The sequence below is a fragment of the Nesoenas mayeri genome, assembly GCF_963082525.1.
Source record: "Nesoenas mayeri genome assembly, chromosome: 5".
In the NCBI taxonomy this organism is placed as follows: Eukaryota; Metazoa; Chordata; class Aves; order Columbiformes; family Columbidae; genus Nesoenas; species Nesoenas mayeri.
In genome coordinates, this window is record NC_137548.1 from 25,317,307 (window position 1) to 25,330,605 (window position 13,299).

Below are 13,299 nucleotides of genomic sequence, written 5' to 3' on the forward strand. Positions count from 1 at the left end.
GCTCCTGCTGACCACCAAAGAGGAAACTGATACTTGCAGGAGCCTGGAAATTCATTACCATGTATTCCCTGCAGAGGGAAATAAAGTCCTGAAGAGAGAAGCAGGCCCAGAAAAGGCTCTGTGTCCTTTGAGAAGAGCTGGATGAGAGGCATGGAGCTTCTCAGAAGTATGAAGATTGGCTTCTGACAGCAACTGAGAAATGAGTCAGGTCTGAGCCACTGCTGCAGGGTCTGGGCAGAAGGAAGCACAGAGGGACAGCTGCCCAGCTTCAAGGCCTGCATGGCAGGTGGTGGCAGCCTGGCCAGGCAACGCTTTTCTCCACCAGTTTTGTTTCAGATCCCGTTTTTGCACATCCCTCTAGAGCATCTCAGTCAACAAATCCTCCCAAGACAAAACCTTTGCCTGTAGCAGATCCAACATGCTTCAAACTAAATAAGGCAGGTAGCAGAACTTTGGGAGGTCCCAAAGACAGAAGTTATGGAAAGAGAAGGGAAATCCAGGAAGAAAGTATGAGACAGGGAAAGGACTAATGACAGATGTCCCTGGAGCTGTTGTTACTTTTAGGTCAAGTTCATCCTCTCCTCAACATCCTCTCCTCAACACTGCTTCAGTGCTCCTGGCTGGAGTGTGCATTTGTACCAGATGCTGAAAGCTTCCTTCACTTGCAGTTTGCATCAAAATAGCCTCACCCACACTGGTAGTGGGTAGGACACCGACTGGGAGAAGACTGGGTGCACCACTGCTCCTCTGAGACAACCCTCAGTGGTGCCCATGTGTGAGATGGGGTCTGCCCCCGTCCAGACCAAGGCACCTTCACACTGCCTTCATGTCTAAGAGCCACAAACACAGCAATCATGTCAGGGCTTGGTTATTCATAAGAGGATGCTAACTCTTTCCGCCCTAGGATCTGAAGCACACCCGACTGATTATCTCCCCAACCTCCATACCCCTGTCCTCAGCACTGGCCGAAGCCCAGGGCAAGCTTTAGGAGACTTCCCTGCATGCCAGTTAGAGGAAAGGCTAGGACCCAGGAGAGACCCAAAGGAACTGTTCCCCACCTTCTTCCATGAAAGAATCACCTCCACAAGGACATTGTGCCAGCTCCCACATCTCTTTCTCATCCCTGAAATGAGTTCAAGAACTTGTATTCAGGTCTGAAACAAGAAGGATCAGCTAAGGATGAGATGGTCTCCCTCTCTCACACCTCTGCCTTTCCACCCAGCAAGCCCTGCCCTGCTGCCCTCTCCAGTGCTGCACTGAGCTACTTCTTGCTTGACAATGATCAGAGCTGCCTCCGAGGTTTCCAGCTTCTGCAGCGTGAATTCCGCTGGACCATTACTGCTCACACAGAGAATCACTAAAAACAGGTCTGGGATCAGCTCCACTGTCCCACTCAGCCAGGAACACACCTGGCACAGTCAGACCTAGCACATGCTGCCACAGTGCTGAGCTCCGGCCAGAGCCCACAATGGCCTGGCCTGGACAGAGCACAGGAGGACCGTGTACGTAAAGGTAACATTTACTAGGAGATACAGAACTGAGTATTATGAAGGACATACATGGATGAAGAGGGTAGCAACACCACTGCAGAGGGCAGCTTGGACCCCCTTCCTAGCCTCCCAGGGAAGGAGCCGGACACTACCAGACAAGTAACACAATGGAGATAACTGTGGCATATGCATTTGTAACAAACAGACCATCATAACATACATTTCTATGGGATCACATCTAGTGATTATATAAATCCATATATAGATCGCTGTATAAAAACTTTGTAAAAAATACTTTTAAAAAAGTGTAAAAATGTGCATTCAAAAGCACGGCCGACATGGACAGCTGGGCTGTAAACATTATACTGAGAGTGTGCTTGTGGGGGGCGCCTGCGCCACCGAGCCCCGACAGGCCTGCCCACCAGACAGGGCTGCATCAAGTGTTTGCGGTTCTTGGGTTCGGGTTTCCCTCGGGAGCGTGTGCCAGGAGCGGTGGCAGCCTCTGGGCAGGGTGACAGCAGGGACCGCACGGCCACTGCTCCCCTGCCTGCAGCCCCTGCTCCCCAGGGGGCGCGTGGTCCTTGCGGGACGTGCTGCAGTGTCCTGGGTCCCCGGGGCCGCGAGCAGGCTGAAGGGCCGTGGTGAGGTATCACAGGGAGGTTGCCCTCACCGGTGCCACTAGCCCTGCTCCCGGGTTCAGCCTCAGAGTATATGGTTGACAGGTTCCTGATCTTCTCTGTTCCCATATTTGCTTGGTCCATAGTTCCCAAGGAAGACCACTGGGTCCTGGTTGCACCAGGCCTGGGTGCACAGTTCTTCATATAGTACATACATTAAAGACCCTGGAAGACCCTGCACCACCACTGTCTGTCTCCTCCTCCTGGCCCCAGTGCCACCTTCACTTCTTCTCTAGCTGCTCCAGCAGCGGGTTGGCTTCGCTCTCAGGCGTCTTGACACTGTCTGTCCGCACAATGCAGGTGGGACGGTGCCGGTTCAGCATCAGGATCAGCTGCTGCCTCTCCTGTTTCAGCTCTTCTATCTGGGCCTTCAGCTCAGCATTCATGAGCTCCAGACGCTCAGACTCCTAGCAGGACAGAAACACAACTGCATGTGACTTTACTCCAGCAGGACAAGATACAAGAAGAAACAATTTGGCCAACGAGCTACCTCTGCTCGGTGTTGCCCCTTGGCTCCTGCAGCACAGGAACAGCCTGAAGACCTGCCAAGGCACCAGGTTCCTCCAGGCAGTTCATCCCCAGCCCCACTGGCATTACCTAGTGCCAGTGCAAGGAAATACACAGCCATGTCCTAGGACAGGCCTCTGTTGTGCCACAGGAATAACCCTGCCTGGCTCCTTCCCATGGTCTGGAAGGGTGTTTGGAAACAAACCTGTATTTAAGTTTTTATCCCCTATCTGCAAGTATCTGCCCTTGTGAAATGGCTCCTTGTCCCCTGCTGTGTGATTTGCCCATGTCCCACTACGCCTTGTAGAAAAGCAGCAAGGTGCTATCAGAGTTTTTTCTGCCTTGGAGTCAGGTGTGAAAAGGCATCTGGCCTCTGAATGGGGAAACCTTCAGGAATTTGGGCAAGGGGCCAGCACACTGTTGGCCCCTGTCCTGTGCCACATTCCCATGAGTGCTCCTGCCCCAGCACTGGGCAGGGACACTGTGAGCCCTCTCTCCCTTAAGCCCAGAGCCCACCTCCAGCCCTCTCCATCCTCAGTACCACGAGCACAGGGATGCCCATGAGCTCTGCCGGTGCATGCATATGGCCACCACCTTCACAGCCTCGTGAAAAAGAGGGTCAACAGGCCCATATTTTCCCAGATAAGGTCACAGGAGCAAGCGGAGCCAGAGGGGCAGTTCAGGAGGGAGTGTTGCCCGCAGCTGGGGCACCTTTCTAGAGAGGTGCCCCGCCAAGGTTCCTGCTGTGCCCTGGGACAGGCCAAGGGCACCCACCCGCTGCAGGAACTCCGTCCTCTCCTTCTTCTTGTTACGACATCGTGCTGCTGCTACTTTGTTTTTCTCCCGGCGCCTTTTCCTCCTCTCCTCTTCCTCATCCAGCTGAAACGAGATGGAGAAGCCCAGGTCAGAGCCAGCAGGTGTGGGGCAGGGCAGGAGGTAGGGGTGAGCACCCGGCAGCCTCATCCATGGCAGGGCAAGGAGCGGGGTGGCAGCCACTCGTGAAGGTGGTCACCAGTGATGTGGTCTAATCCTCACCAGAAACCAGGAGTGCTGCTGCCACAGCCTCTAACTCCACCCTGTAGGGACACAGGGAGACAGACCAGTGCAGTACCCACAGCTGGGGATCCAGCTGGCAGGGGACAGACAACTCTTTGCAGGGCTGCTCCCTCCCTGAGAGACAGCAGAGACAAGGGGAACAGAGCCCTGTCCTGCAAAGACGGGCACAGTTTGCCACCCAGACATCTACAGGGATTGCTCTGTGAGCACAGTCATCCAAAGCATCAAACACACAGCCAAGGGCAAGAGGCACAAAACCTGAAAGATGCCCCAGCTATGCCAGGCTGTTCCCCATCTTCCGGTATGTGGGACTGAATGCTGCAGCTCCAGGGCTGGCTGAGACACAGGGCCACCACAGTGGGGCACGGATGGGTCCTGCATCCCCTGTAAAGAAGCAGGACACGGCAGTGCCTGCGCTGTTCACCATAACTCAGTTGTTCTGTGCTAACTCAAACCACACAGGCCAGGCCAATAAGCCCTATGGGTTGGAAACCCATAATCAAAGTATTTAGGGATATTTACTACAAAGCCTGTGTAAATGGCCTATGGCATGCTTATATTCGAGAATCCAAACCAGCTCCTTCAAGGAAAATCTGAGTGCTAGAAAGCCCTGCGAAGTCAGCATCCAGGTTACACTTTGTAGCATGGCAAGAGAAGAAAAAGGTCCCTGGTGCCTTCATCCACATTTGGTCTGGGACTGCAAAATTCGAGATGTCAGACTCAACTGCCTCGTTCCTATCAGCTGATAGCACACACCTTTTCAAATGCAGTGGCAGCAACATTTGCCTTACAAGCACTTCCACAGCCTATTTGCACTTTCTGTAAGGGCAGCTCCAGCCTGAGAAGGCAGCCACATTCTTCCCTTCCCCAAGTCAATGTGGTTCAGGGGTGCATCTCCCAGAAGAGCCTCTTGCAGCACACACCACCTGAACAACCTTGTTGCTCTTGCACCTGGGCTTAGTCACCGCAAAAGGAAAGTCAGACATTCTCAATGTTGAGGCCACAAATCGTGGCAGGAGTGGGGGGCCACCAGATCACCCCACACATAGGTACACTGGTGGTGCCTGCAGGAAACGAAAGCTGCAGATGCCACCATCCACAGCAAACTGTGCACGCCGCTAACATTCTTGGGGTCCAAAGCCCACTAATCAAAACATCTCAATGTGATGTGCAAAGACGGCATGAAACACTGACTCAGCAGAATGAAGGGGTACCTTAAATAAGCTGTATGTGCAATATGCAGCACACAGCATGTTTTAGAAGACAACGTCCAAGTTTTGTAGCACTAATGGCTTTTACATCTTCTCTACATTACTTCCCAAGCATTATACCAAAGCTACTATTTTAGATGGGGCTACAAACATTAAGCAAAGTCAGCACAAGCTATGCACAGACTTCCATAATGCTGGGCTACCACCATTCCTTTGCCAAATCAGTGACATGGGGCATCATGCACCACATTTGGGAGAACCAGGATGGGAACTGCACTGATGCCCCCAAGTCCCATTAGAAATGGCCAGCTCTCACTACACCCATGCAACTCAGGGGTGGCAAGAATTAGCAAAAGTGACCAAGAAGGCTCTCACTCCGTGCTCTGCTGCCTCTTCCTCCCAGCAGGACCGGAATACCCCACAGAAAGGCACAAGCATCTCTTACAAAATTTTCACGCAGATTTTTAAATGAGGTGGGCATCAGGGTAGCCACCATTTCCCTCCGCACATCTACCAACCACACATTTATCCTTAGATAGCCTCTCAGCCTTTTAGTTCAAGGATTATTAGGAGGGTGTAGAGAGGGGATGTGCTCACAGCTCCAAAGCTCAAGAAACACCCCCCAAACTTTCCTGCAAAGTACATCTTGGGTTGTAACAGGAACTGGAAGAGCAAACAGTGACCACACAAGCCTCACAGTTTCCCTGGGAACTGCCCAAAATATTTTTATGCCCTGTTGCTCCACTCAGTGAGGATCAAAGAATAAGTGACCTTTCCCTGTCCCCTGAAGCTTCCCCTCCACGCCACAAAAGGCCCAGCAAAGGGCCACGTTCTTTAGATGGGGTACAGATGCTCAAGGACGGTGGCTTAGCAGAGATAGTGGCAGCTTGAACTCTTGACTCTGCTTTTTGACCGCAGCTCCTGTGACTTCAGGAAAGAAGGTTTCCCCCTCTCCACTTCTGCTTGATTTCAATTCAAAAAGGTGATGTGGCCCTGGTGCTGCAGTTTAAGACTCTGCTCAGAGGCATAAGGTACAGCAATGGTGTATCAACCCAGAGCATGATTCAGCAGTAGATCTCCAGGAGAGCCCTGTGGGTCGAAGGTTTGGGGATGCCTCCTGAATTGCTTCAGTCAGCAGCATCAGGGACAGAGGTGATCATCAGCCTGAGGGGCAGGGCTCTGTCCCAGAGGGGGCACCCTAGGCATCTCTTCATGGCGTAGGAGCCCAGCAGCACCTGTCTCCAGCTGCCCCAAGAGAAGGCAGCCTGCCCAGCGGGGCTGTCCACCACTCTGCGGGGAAGCCAGCACCCACTAGGTGGGATTTGTGCACACATCCAGGGACAAAAACGCCAGTGCCAGGAGATGCTGGTGCCCCCAGCACAGCAGAGAAAGCTCGCGTGGAGCAGACTACCTTCACGGGCACCACGCGGAGCATGGTATGTTGGTACCCAGTGTCCCCATGCTCTGGCTCCCCAAGAGAGGACAGCAGCTGCAGGATGAATTGCAAAATTATGCGTGGGCAGCTTCTTGGCTACTCATGGGATAAGCAGCTACTGCTTCAGCTCCCCCAGGCTTTCACTGCAAAGCCTGTGCCAAGGGGAGCTCCATTTGCTGTCCTCAACTCCTCAGCTTCACAGGTCACGCAGGGGAGGACTGGCTGCAGGGAAAGGGGCCATGTGGGGGCTGCCAGTGGATTTCCCCTTATCTTTCCTCCACATGGAGTCTCATCAACTGGCCCAGAGGACACCCAGCACTTCCAGTACCCGCTGCACGGCACAGCTGCCCTGTCCCTGTTACACAGATGCTGGCGAGACCACATCCCCACACCCACCGAGCAAAAGCAGCTGTTGCAGGGACAGCTCAGAGGTGACTGAGACACCCCAGGAAAGGAGTCATGCCCAGGGAGACAGCACAGCCACAGACTCCCCCTTTCTTCCCCAACCCGTGAAGTAAGGCGGGTATTGCACCCTGTTTGCTGCATGATACCCAGGCCAAGAGCTTGGGACAGCATTTGGCTTCAGCTGGCCAACCCCACAATTGCTTTTCCCATAGAGGGACCAAATCCATTAGCATCCACCAGGCCATTCTGATGGCATCCCACAGCATCCTGGCCTCAGCTCCTGCCGTTGCGGAGCCGCCCAGTCCTTCCCCAGGTGAGCTCCATGGGATGCTGCACAAGCTGACCAGACACTCTCTTGGGCACAGGGCTCTTGTGCAAGGTGATCAGACAGACTCCACAGTACCAGTTCTCCCCACAGGAGTCCACCACAAGGGGCTGGGGGGAAGGAACAAGCACCCTCTGTGCAGGCGGGCCTGGATGACACTGAACTTTTGCTATTAGAGTTGGGCCAAACCAAGTGTCAGCATCATTTGGAGAGTGGGCTGCTCCCTGGAACTGATGTTTTACCCCCTTCGGCTCACAGCTCATCACAGGCAGCTTTTCACCTCATCTAGCACCTCCTCGCCAGCACCTCCAGAGAATGCACATCACCCCATCTTCACACAGCATCATCTGAGCTATCCTCACACAGGAGCAAATGCACTGTTCAGAAGGGTTGTTTATCAAACCTTCTGACAGCAGCCTCACCAATGCGGGGCCTCCATACTCAATGGGTTCCCAGCTCTGTCTGCAGGCAGTGGGAGGTGAAACACTCACCACCAGTACAGCAAGGCTTAAGGAGTCCAAGACTGGACAACCAACAAGCGAGACAATGACACAAGGAAAATGCTGTGCATTGCCCATGTCCCTGCAGCCTGGTTCTGACATGCCAGCATGTGGTACTGAGCAGAAGCTGCCCATCTTCCCTGTCTCAGGAGCCCTGAGGTGAAGCCAGGCCCCCAGAGCAGCAGGGCAGGGGCAGCCCCAGCCAGCAGTGCCTGCAGCACAAGCGGAGTCACCGCTGTGGCTCAGCACCACTCACCCACTCTCCCTGTCCCTGTGGGAAGGCAATGCCAATGCCAGCAGCACCAAGGGCTGACTGGCACTGGAGATGGGATGAAAGCATTGTGTAAGGCCTCTGATGGGCTGTGTGGGTTCTCCTTTGGGTGCATGCACCAACCCAGGGACACGCTGGCTGTGTGAAACCCTGCTCCAGAGGCAGAGTCTGAGTTCAGCCAGCTGTCAAGAGCTGCATAGGACCAGTCAGGTATGGGACACCAAGGCCACCACTCCCAGCCCATGCCACAGAGACTGAAATTCAGGCATGGGGAAGAGTCAGCCGGTGGAGCAGCTTCCAACACACATGCACATCACCAAACGGGCAGCATGACATGCTTATAAAACACGTTGCTGGCCACCCTGGCAGGAAACCCAAGCACAGGCAGGAGAGAAGCCCAGGCAGGTGCAAGCAGCAGCCCTGCGGGGCCATCTGCAGCCAGCAGCCCCCGAGACTCACCTCACTTTTCACAGGCTGGGGTCTCTTCCCAAGCTTGACCTCCAGGAAGTGGAGCGGTGAGATCATGGCCCCAATGTTGCGGATGTCAGCGTACTTGAGCTCCTCAGCGGTCAGGGCTGTGCCAGGCAGTCCCGTCAAGGGGCCGAGCCCAGGCAGCGCGCCAGCCGTCAGGGACGGGTCGGGGATCTGCCCGGGCATCATAGCAAGGGAAACAGCTTTGTAGGCTGGAGGGAAAGTGAGACACAGCCCATTACAACCCAGCTACATGGCCTCACAACACAGCACAAACCGAATTTATGGTACAGTCCCATCACCTAAGAGGGTGTGAACCAGGAAAAGCGGACGCTCTTCACCAGGGATGGAAAAGGGAAGGACTAAGCAGAACCTGGGTGACAGAAATCAAAATATATGAATCCTGCTAGGAAGGATATGCTACTGGTGTGAAGATCAGGAAGGGAAGAGGCAAAGCACCAGCAGAACAGGAGCTGGCTGCAATGACAGTGATGTGGTGGTGGTACTCATTTTAGTACACCTCTCTCTGGAGTGCAGAAGATCAAGGTTTGCTCTTCATAATGTATAGGTTATTAGGACAAGAAGAAAATGGCACAAAGAGGACCAGTTTTCTTCTGGGCAGGCTCTACATGAGCTGGGATGTGGTACATGGGGACCAGGGATAAAACCACAACAGAAAAAACTGCCACTGAGTAAGCATCTCCCAGCACAGACATGAGGAAGTGAAGGCTGGAGTGGATGGGAAATGGAGCAAGGTGCAAAAGGCTTCTCCTCTTAGGAAGGAAAAAACGTTGCAGCACAAGTAAGAATAGGATTCTGACAAGCTTTGGCAAGTCACTTGTAGGCAGAAGAAAGTGAGTTACCAGGAAACATGAAGAAGTTGTTAAGAGATAAAGAAATAAAATTACACCTAAAATGGAAAGACCATAGAGCTGGAGCTGTTATATCAGCCAAAAAGCAAAGGGAGCGGGTGGTTGTTGGCTACAGCACAAGTACATCCCTGCTTGTGTAACTGGCCAGGGACACTCACAAGTGACCCAGTTACAACATGCAGAGTCAACTTCTGTCCACACAGCAACCATTCTTCCACCCCCTCAACTCACCCACGTGTCCCAGTGTCATGCACTGCTCTCTCTGCTCTGCTCAGCTGGACTGGTCCCAGCGCACTCCGGGAGCCCCAGACATCCATCCCACCCAGCCCCCGCACCAGGAGGCACCCACGCGGTGGTGAAAGGGACCAGCGATGTCAGGAGAGAGCAATAGGCTAAAGCAGTGGACCCAAAATCTCACTGAGCAGCTTCCCACAACCACTAGAGCCAGTCACAAGGCAGGATTCCGTGCACAACTGAGCAAACTCATGGAAGACAGATCCACAAAGGACCATCAGTCACATTAGTCTGCTGGAAGCTCTGACAGCATCGACTGCCAGAGCAAGGAAGTGCATTAAGAGAGGGATAACGTGCACTTGCGCTGTTCTTTCCAAAGCATCCACTCTCAGCTGCTGAGAGACCAGGTAACGGGCAGTGCAGACTTCTGGTCCAGGCAGTGCGTGCTAAGCAGAGGCACGCACACATTGTCAAGCCAGCTGACACAGTTACTCAGCCCTCGCCTGGGGTGACAAATCTATGTCAGCACCAGGCTGAAAACTTGAGTAGAGCTGCATGTGAGATAGGACTGCTGGATCACAGTCACAGAACAGTTGAGGTGAGGTGGGACCTCTGGAGATCATTTGGTCCAACCCCCTGCTCAAGCAGGGTCAGCAGGAACAGATTAAACAGGGTTAATCATGACAAACAGAGAAGTTAAGGATTTATTTGCACTGGCACATCTCTTTACCCAGGAGATTATCTGGTGTATTTGTTAATGTGAAGGAACGGGAGATGAGCAGCAGAAGGGAAGGAAAGCCAATCATACAGGTTAGTCAAGGGTAGAGAGGCTAATGCAATCTCCACAGCTCCCAGCACAGGTTCTGTACAAGCTATACCAGCACGACAGACAAGAGGATTTGCATCAGAGAGCGCCCCTAAGTATGCAGTATGCTGTGAGCTGTCATATGCTCTAATCTGCTGCTGAAGAGGTCCAAGTGTCAGCATGAGATGTACCCTGGCAGAGTTCGCTCAGCAGCGGTGACCAACGGGACTTAAGACGCAAAAATAGGAGAGAAAAGTAACTTCTGAAGCTAAGTGATACTACCTGATGAAATAGATTCCAGCCCATTTGGTGACAATAGAGAAAGAGAAAATACTTCGTAATGACACTTGACTTCAGAAAAGACGCACTTCAACTCCTTGAGACTGCAAGGACCTAAACTGATTCAAAGTATTAATTCTTCCATAGTCATCTCTAAACCAGACAGCTATAATTCCACGTCTGCAGTGCCTTGTACAGTGTCAGGAGATGCCCCCTCACAGGGTGACAGCAAGCACAGGTTGGAGTGAAGGAGCTGGCCCAGTACCTAACATGCTCTAAAAAACTTATCCTGGATCCAGCAACTGCACTGCCAAAGCCCACATCACACCTGTATCAGTGTAAATTAAATCTAAAGCTGTTCAAACCAAAGCATCAGGAGTCACCTGGAAGAACATGAGCTTGCACATTAACATGAGCTGAGAACTAGGTGGGAAGGGGGAAAGTGACTTCTACAAGCAAGATCTTGCTCAAGGGGCAGGAAGATCAGGAGCACACTGAGAACTGCCAAGAGTCAAGCTGTGTTAGACCTTGGAGAGGAATGCAAAACCATTCCCAGCAGGGCTATAACCATGGAAATAAGAAAGGAACACTGAGAGATGCTGTCCATCTCTGCAGAGCAAGGGTGCAGTGACAGAGCACCCCACCCAGCCCTTGCTGCCCCTCAGCCCCAGGCACTGTCACTCCCTGCTGATCAGAGGAAACCCCCTTGTTCTACTCCTTCTGCCTCTTCCTCCCGTAAGAGAGGCTTTCCCTTCATCACAAGTCCCAGATACTGTCACCTTCTTTTCTAGTTAATGCTAGAGGTAAGAAGTTGTACTCTGATCATGTCAAAAAAACAAGGCATGTAATTCTGTTTAATAGTTTGGTCTTCTTCCCAAGACTGTTACCCTGAAAGACACTGAGATGCCTGCTTATAGCTCCAGCATATTCCTACCATGGATGGAGCAGAAATAATATTGAAGGTCAAGATCTGAGTTTGACCTTCAAGTTGCAATTTTTCAACAGCCACATCTTGCTCGATGGGATGAATATGGCTGGTGCCTTGCCAGTTCCTAATTCCTTTCTGGATATTCCCTTGCAGCGTTTGTTATTTCTAAGGCAAATCAACCAACTCATTTCTGTATTCCTTTCCTTTCTAACACAGTGCTTCAGCTGGGATACTTACTAGTTTTTTTTTCTTTTCATAACTGATTATTAACATGGTCTTTTTTCCTCGGTGCCAGGAAGTCTTTCAATGTCTTCTTACACGAGCTGAGAAACGTCGTGTCTTCCATAAAATCTAGCTTTCTGGTGTCCTGTGGCTGAACCACACAATTCCTGCATTGTATCAACTATGTTTTTTCACATAATGAAGCCAACAGCAAAGCAAGGAGGGGAAGATAATGTGCAGTTTTACATCTGACACTGGGATCTGCATGACGCCAGCTGCTCAAGTTTACATTCGCCGTAGCTGTGCCTTCTGTTCTGATGCTATTAATCATTTCATGCCACAACATCAAGATGCTCCAAAGTGAATTAGGAGGCAGAGAAGGCTTTCTTAAAACTTCAGTTCAGCGATGAGCAGCTTGTGTCATTCAATGCTCTCTTCAGCAACTATCCTTACAGCAAAAAAATGGTCAATATGCCACTTCATGGGTCAAAATTCAGTTTGTATTTCCTTAGCTTTGCCTCTACACTCCCATTGTTCTGGTTAAAATTCTGTAACAGAAGACTCGACCTCTTGCCGAAATGTCTGCGAACCCTCCTAATTATTGCTGTCACTTTTGCGTCTTTGCTTTGACACTGTTCTTCTTGTGGTCTCAGTCAAGCTCAGTTATTTAATCAGCAGTCTCATCCTCAAGAAGCTGACAACAGTAAAGCTGCCGTTGCTCACCTTGGTTTTGCTGCATCGTTCCTATCGGTGATGAGTGTTTCTGTGCTTCGTTCCCCAGATATGTCCTCATGGTCACCATTCTGTGACACTGGTTTATTTCATATTTCTTAAATGCAGTGCCTGTTTCTCCTGTTGCTGGGGTCTGTTATCTTCTGGAGCACACAACCAAGCAAGAAGAAGCTTTACCAAGTTGTTACTGTCACATACAATTGCTCAGCTTCCTTGGTGACACTGTCCCTGCATACCTGCCTGTTCTTTCTCCTGCAGTTCTAATCTTCCTTTGCCTGCATTTGTGTTTTGTTTTTTGGTTTGTTCTTTGTTTGTTTGTTTTTTCCTCCCCATTCTGATTTTGCTGCTGCTTTTTCTGAGGACTCTTTTTGTTTGCTTGTTTTTTAAAGAGCTGAAGTTTGCACAGCAGTTACGGCATAAATCTGACATGCGTAGGCATAATCCACGTAACCCAGTATCCCTGGGGGCCTGTACTCCATTTACCAGCCTGTATTCACACCCCTCCTGCCACCTCTTCAGTGCTATTCTTACCCACAGACTAAAATGGGCACAGGAATGCCTACCTGCGTTGAAATCATACATTTATTTCCCTGTGCACAACCTGCCTTAGTTTGTATCCACTGTTCCCCCAGGACCATTCTATGCATTCTTGATTATCCAGAGGTGCTGTTTGCTTCTTTATAAAGCAAATGCAGTTGCTACTGCTGTGTCAACAGCATCATTGGGCAGAGAGGACCACAACATCCCAAAGTAGGCTCTGACAGTCACACTTCAATTTAAATTGCCATTACTGCCTTATCTCTGATGTCAGTTTCCTTGGCAAGAGTGAGGGCTGTTTGCAACTTTATTTTCCATATTGCTGTCTCCTAAATCACAGTT

At 51.4% G+C, this 13,299-nt stretch overlaps 1 protein-coding gene across 1 annotated transcript; it reads right to left on the minus strand.

The window, feature by feature from the left end:
• Positions 1-2,388: 2,388 nt before the first annotated feature.
• On the minus strand, positions 2,389-8,546 carry JDP2 (Jun dimerization protein 2; the record flags this gene model as incomplete). The annotated part of the gene is made up of 3 exons (XM_080346037.1): positions 8,337-8,546; positions 3,449-3,553; positions 2,389-2,574 (listed from the first exon to the last, which is right to left on the minus strand). Exons 1-3 carry the CDS (start codon positions 8,535-8,537, stop codon positions 2,389-2,391), a joined length of 492 nt encoding a protein of 163 aa, XP_080202163.1. The 5' UTR covers positions 8,538-8,546.
• Positions 8,547-13,299: the final 4,753 nt, after the last annotated feature.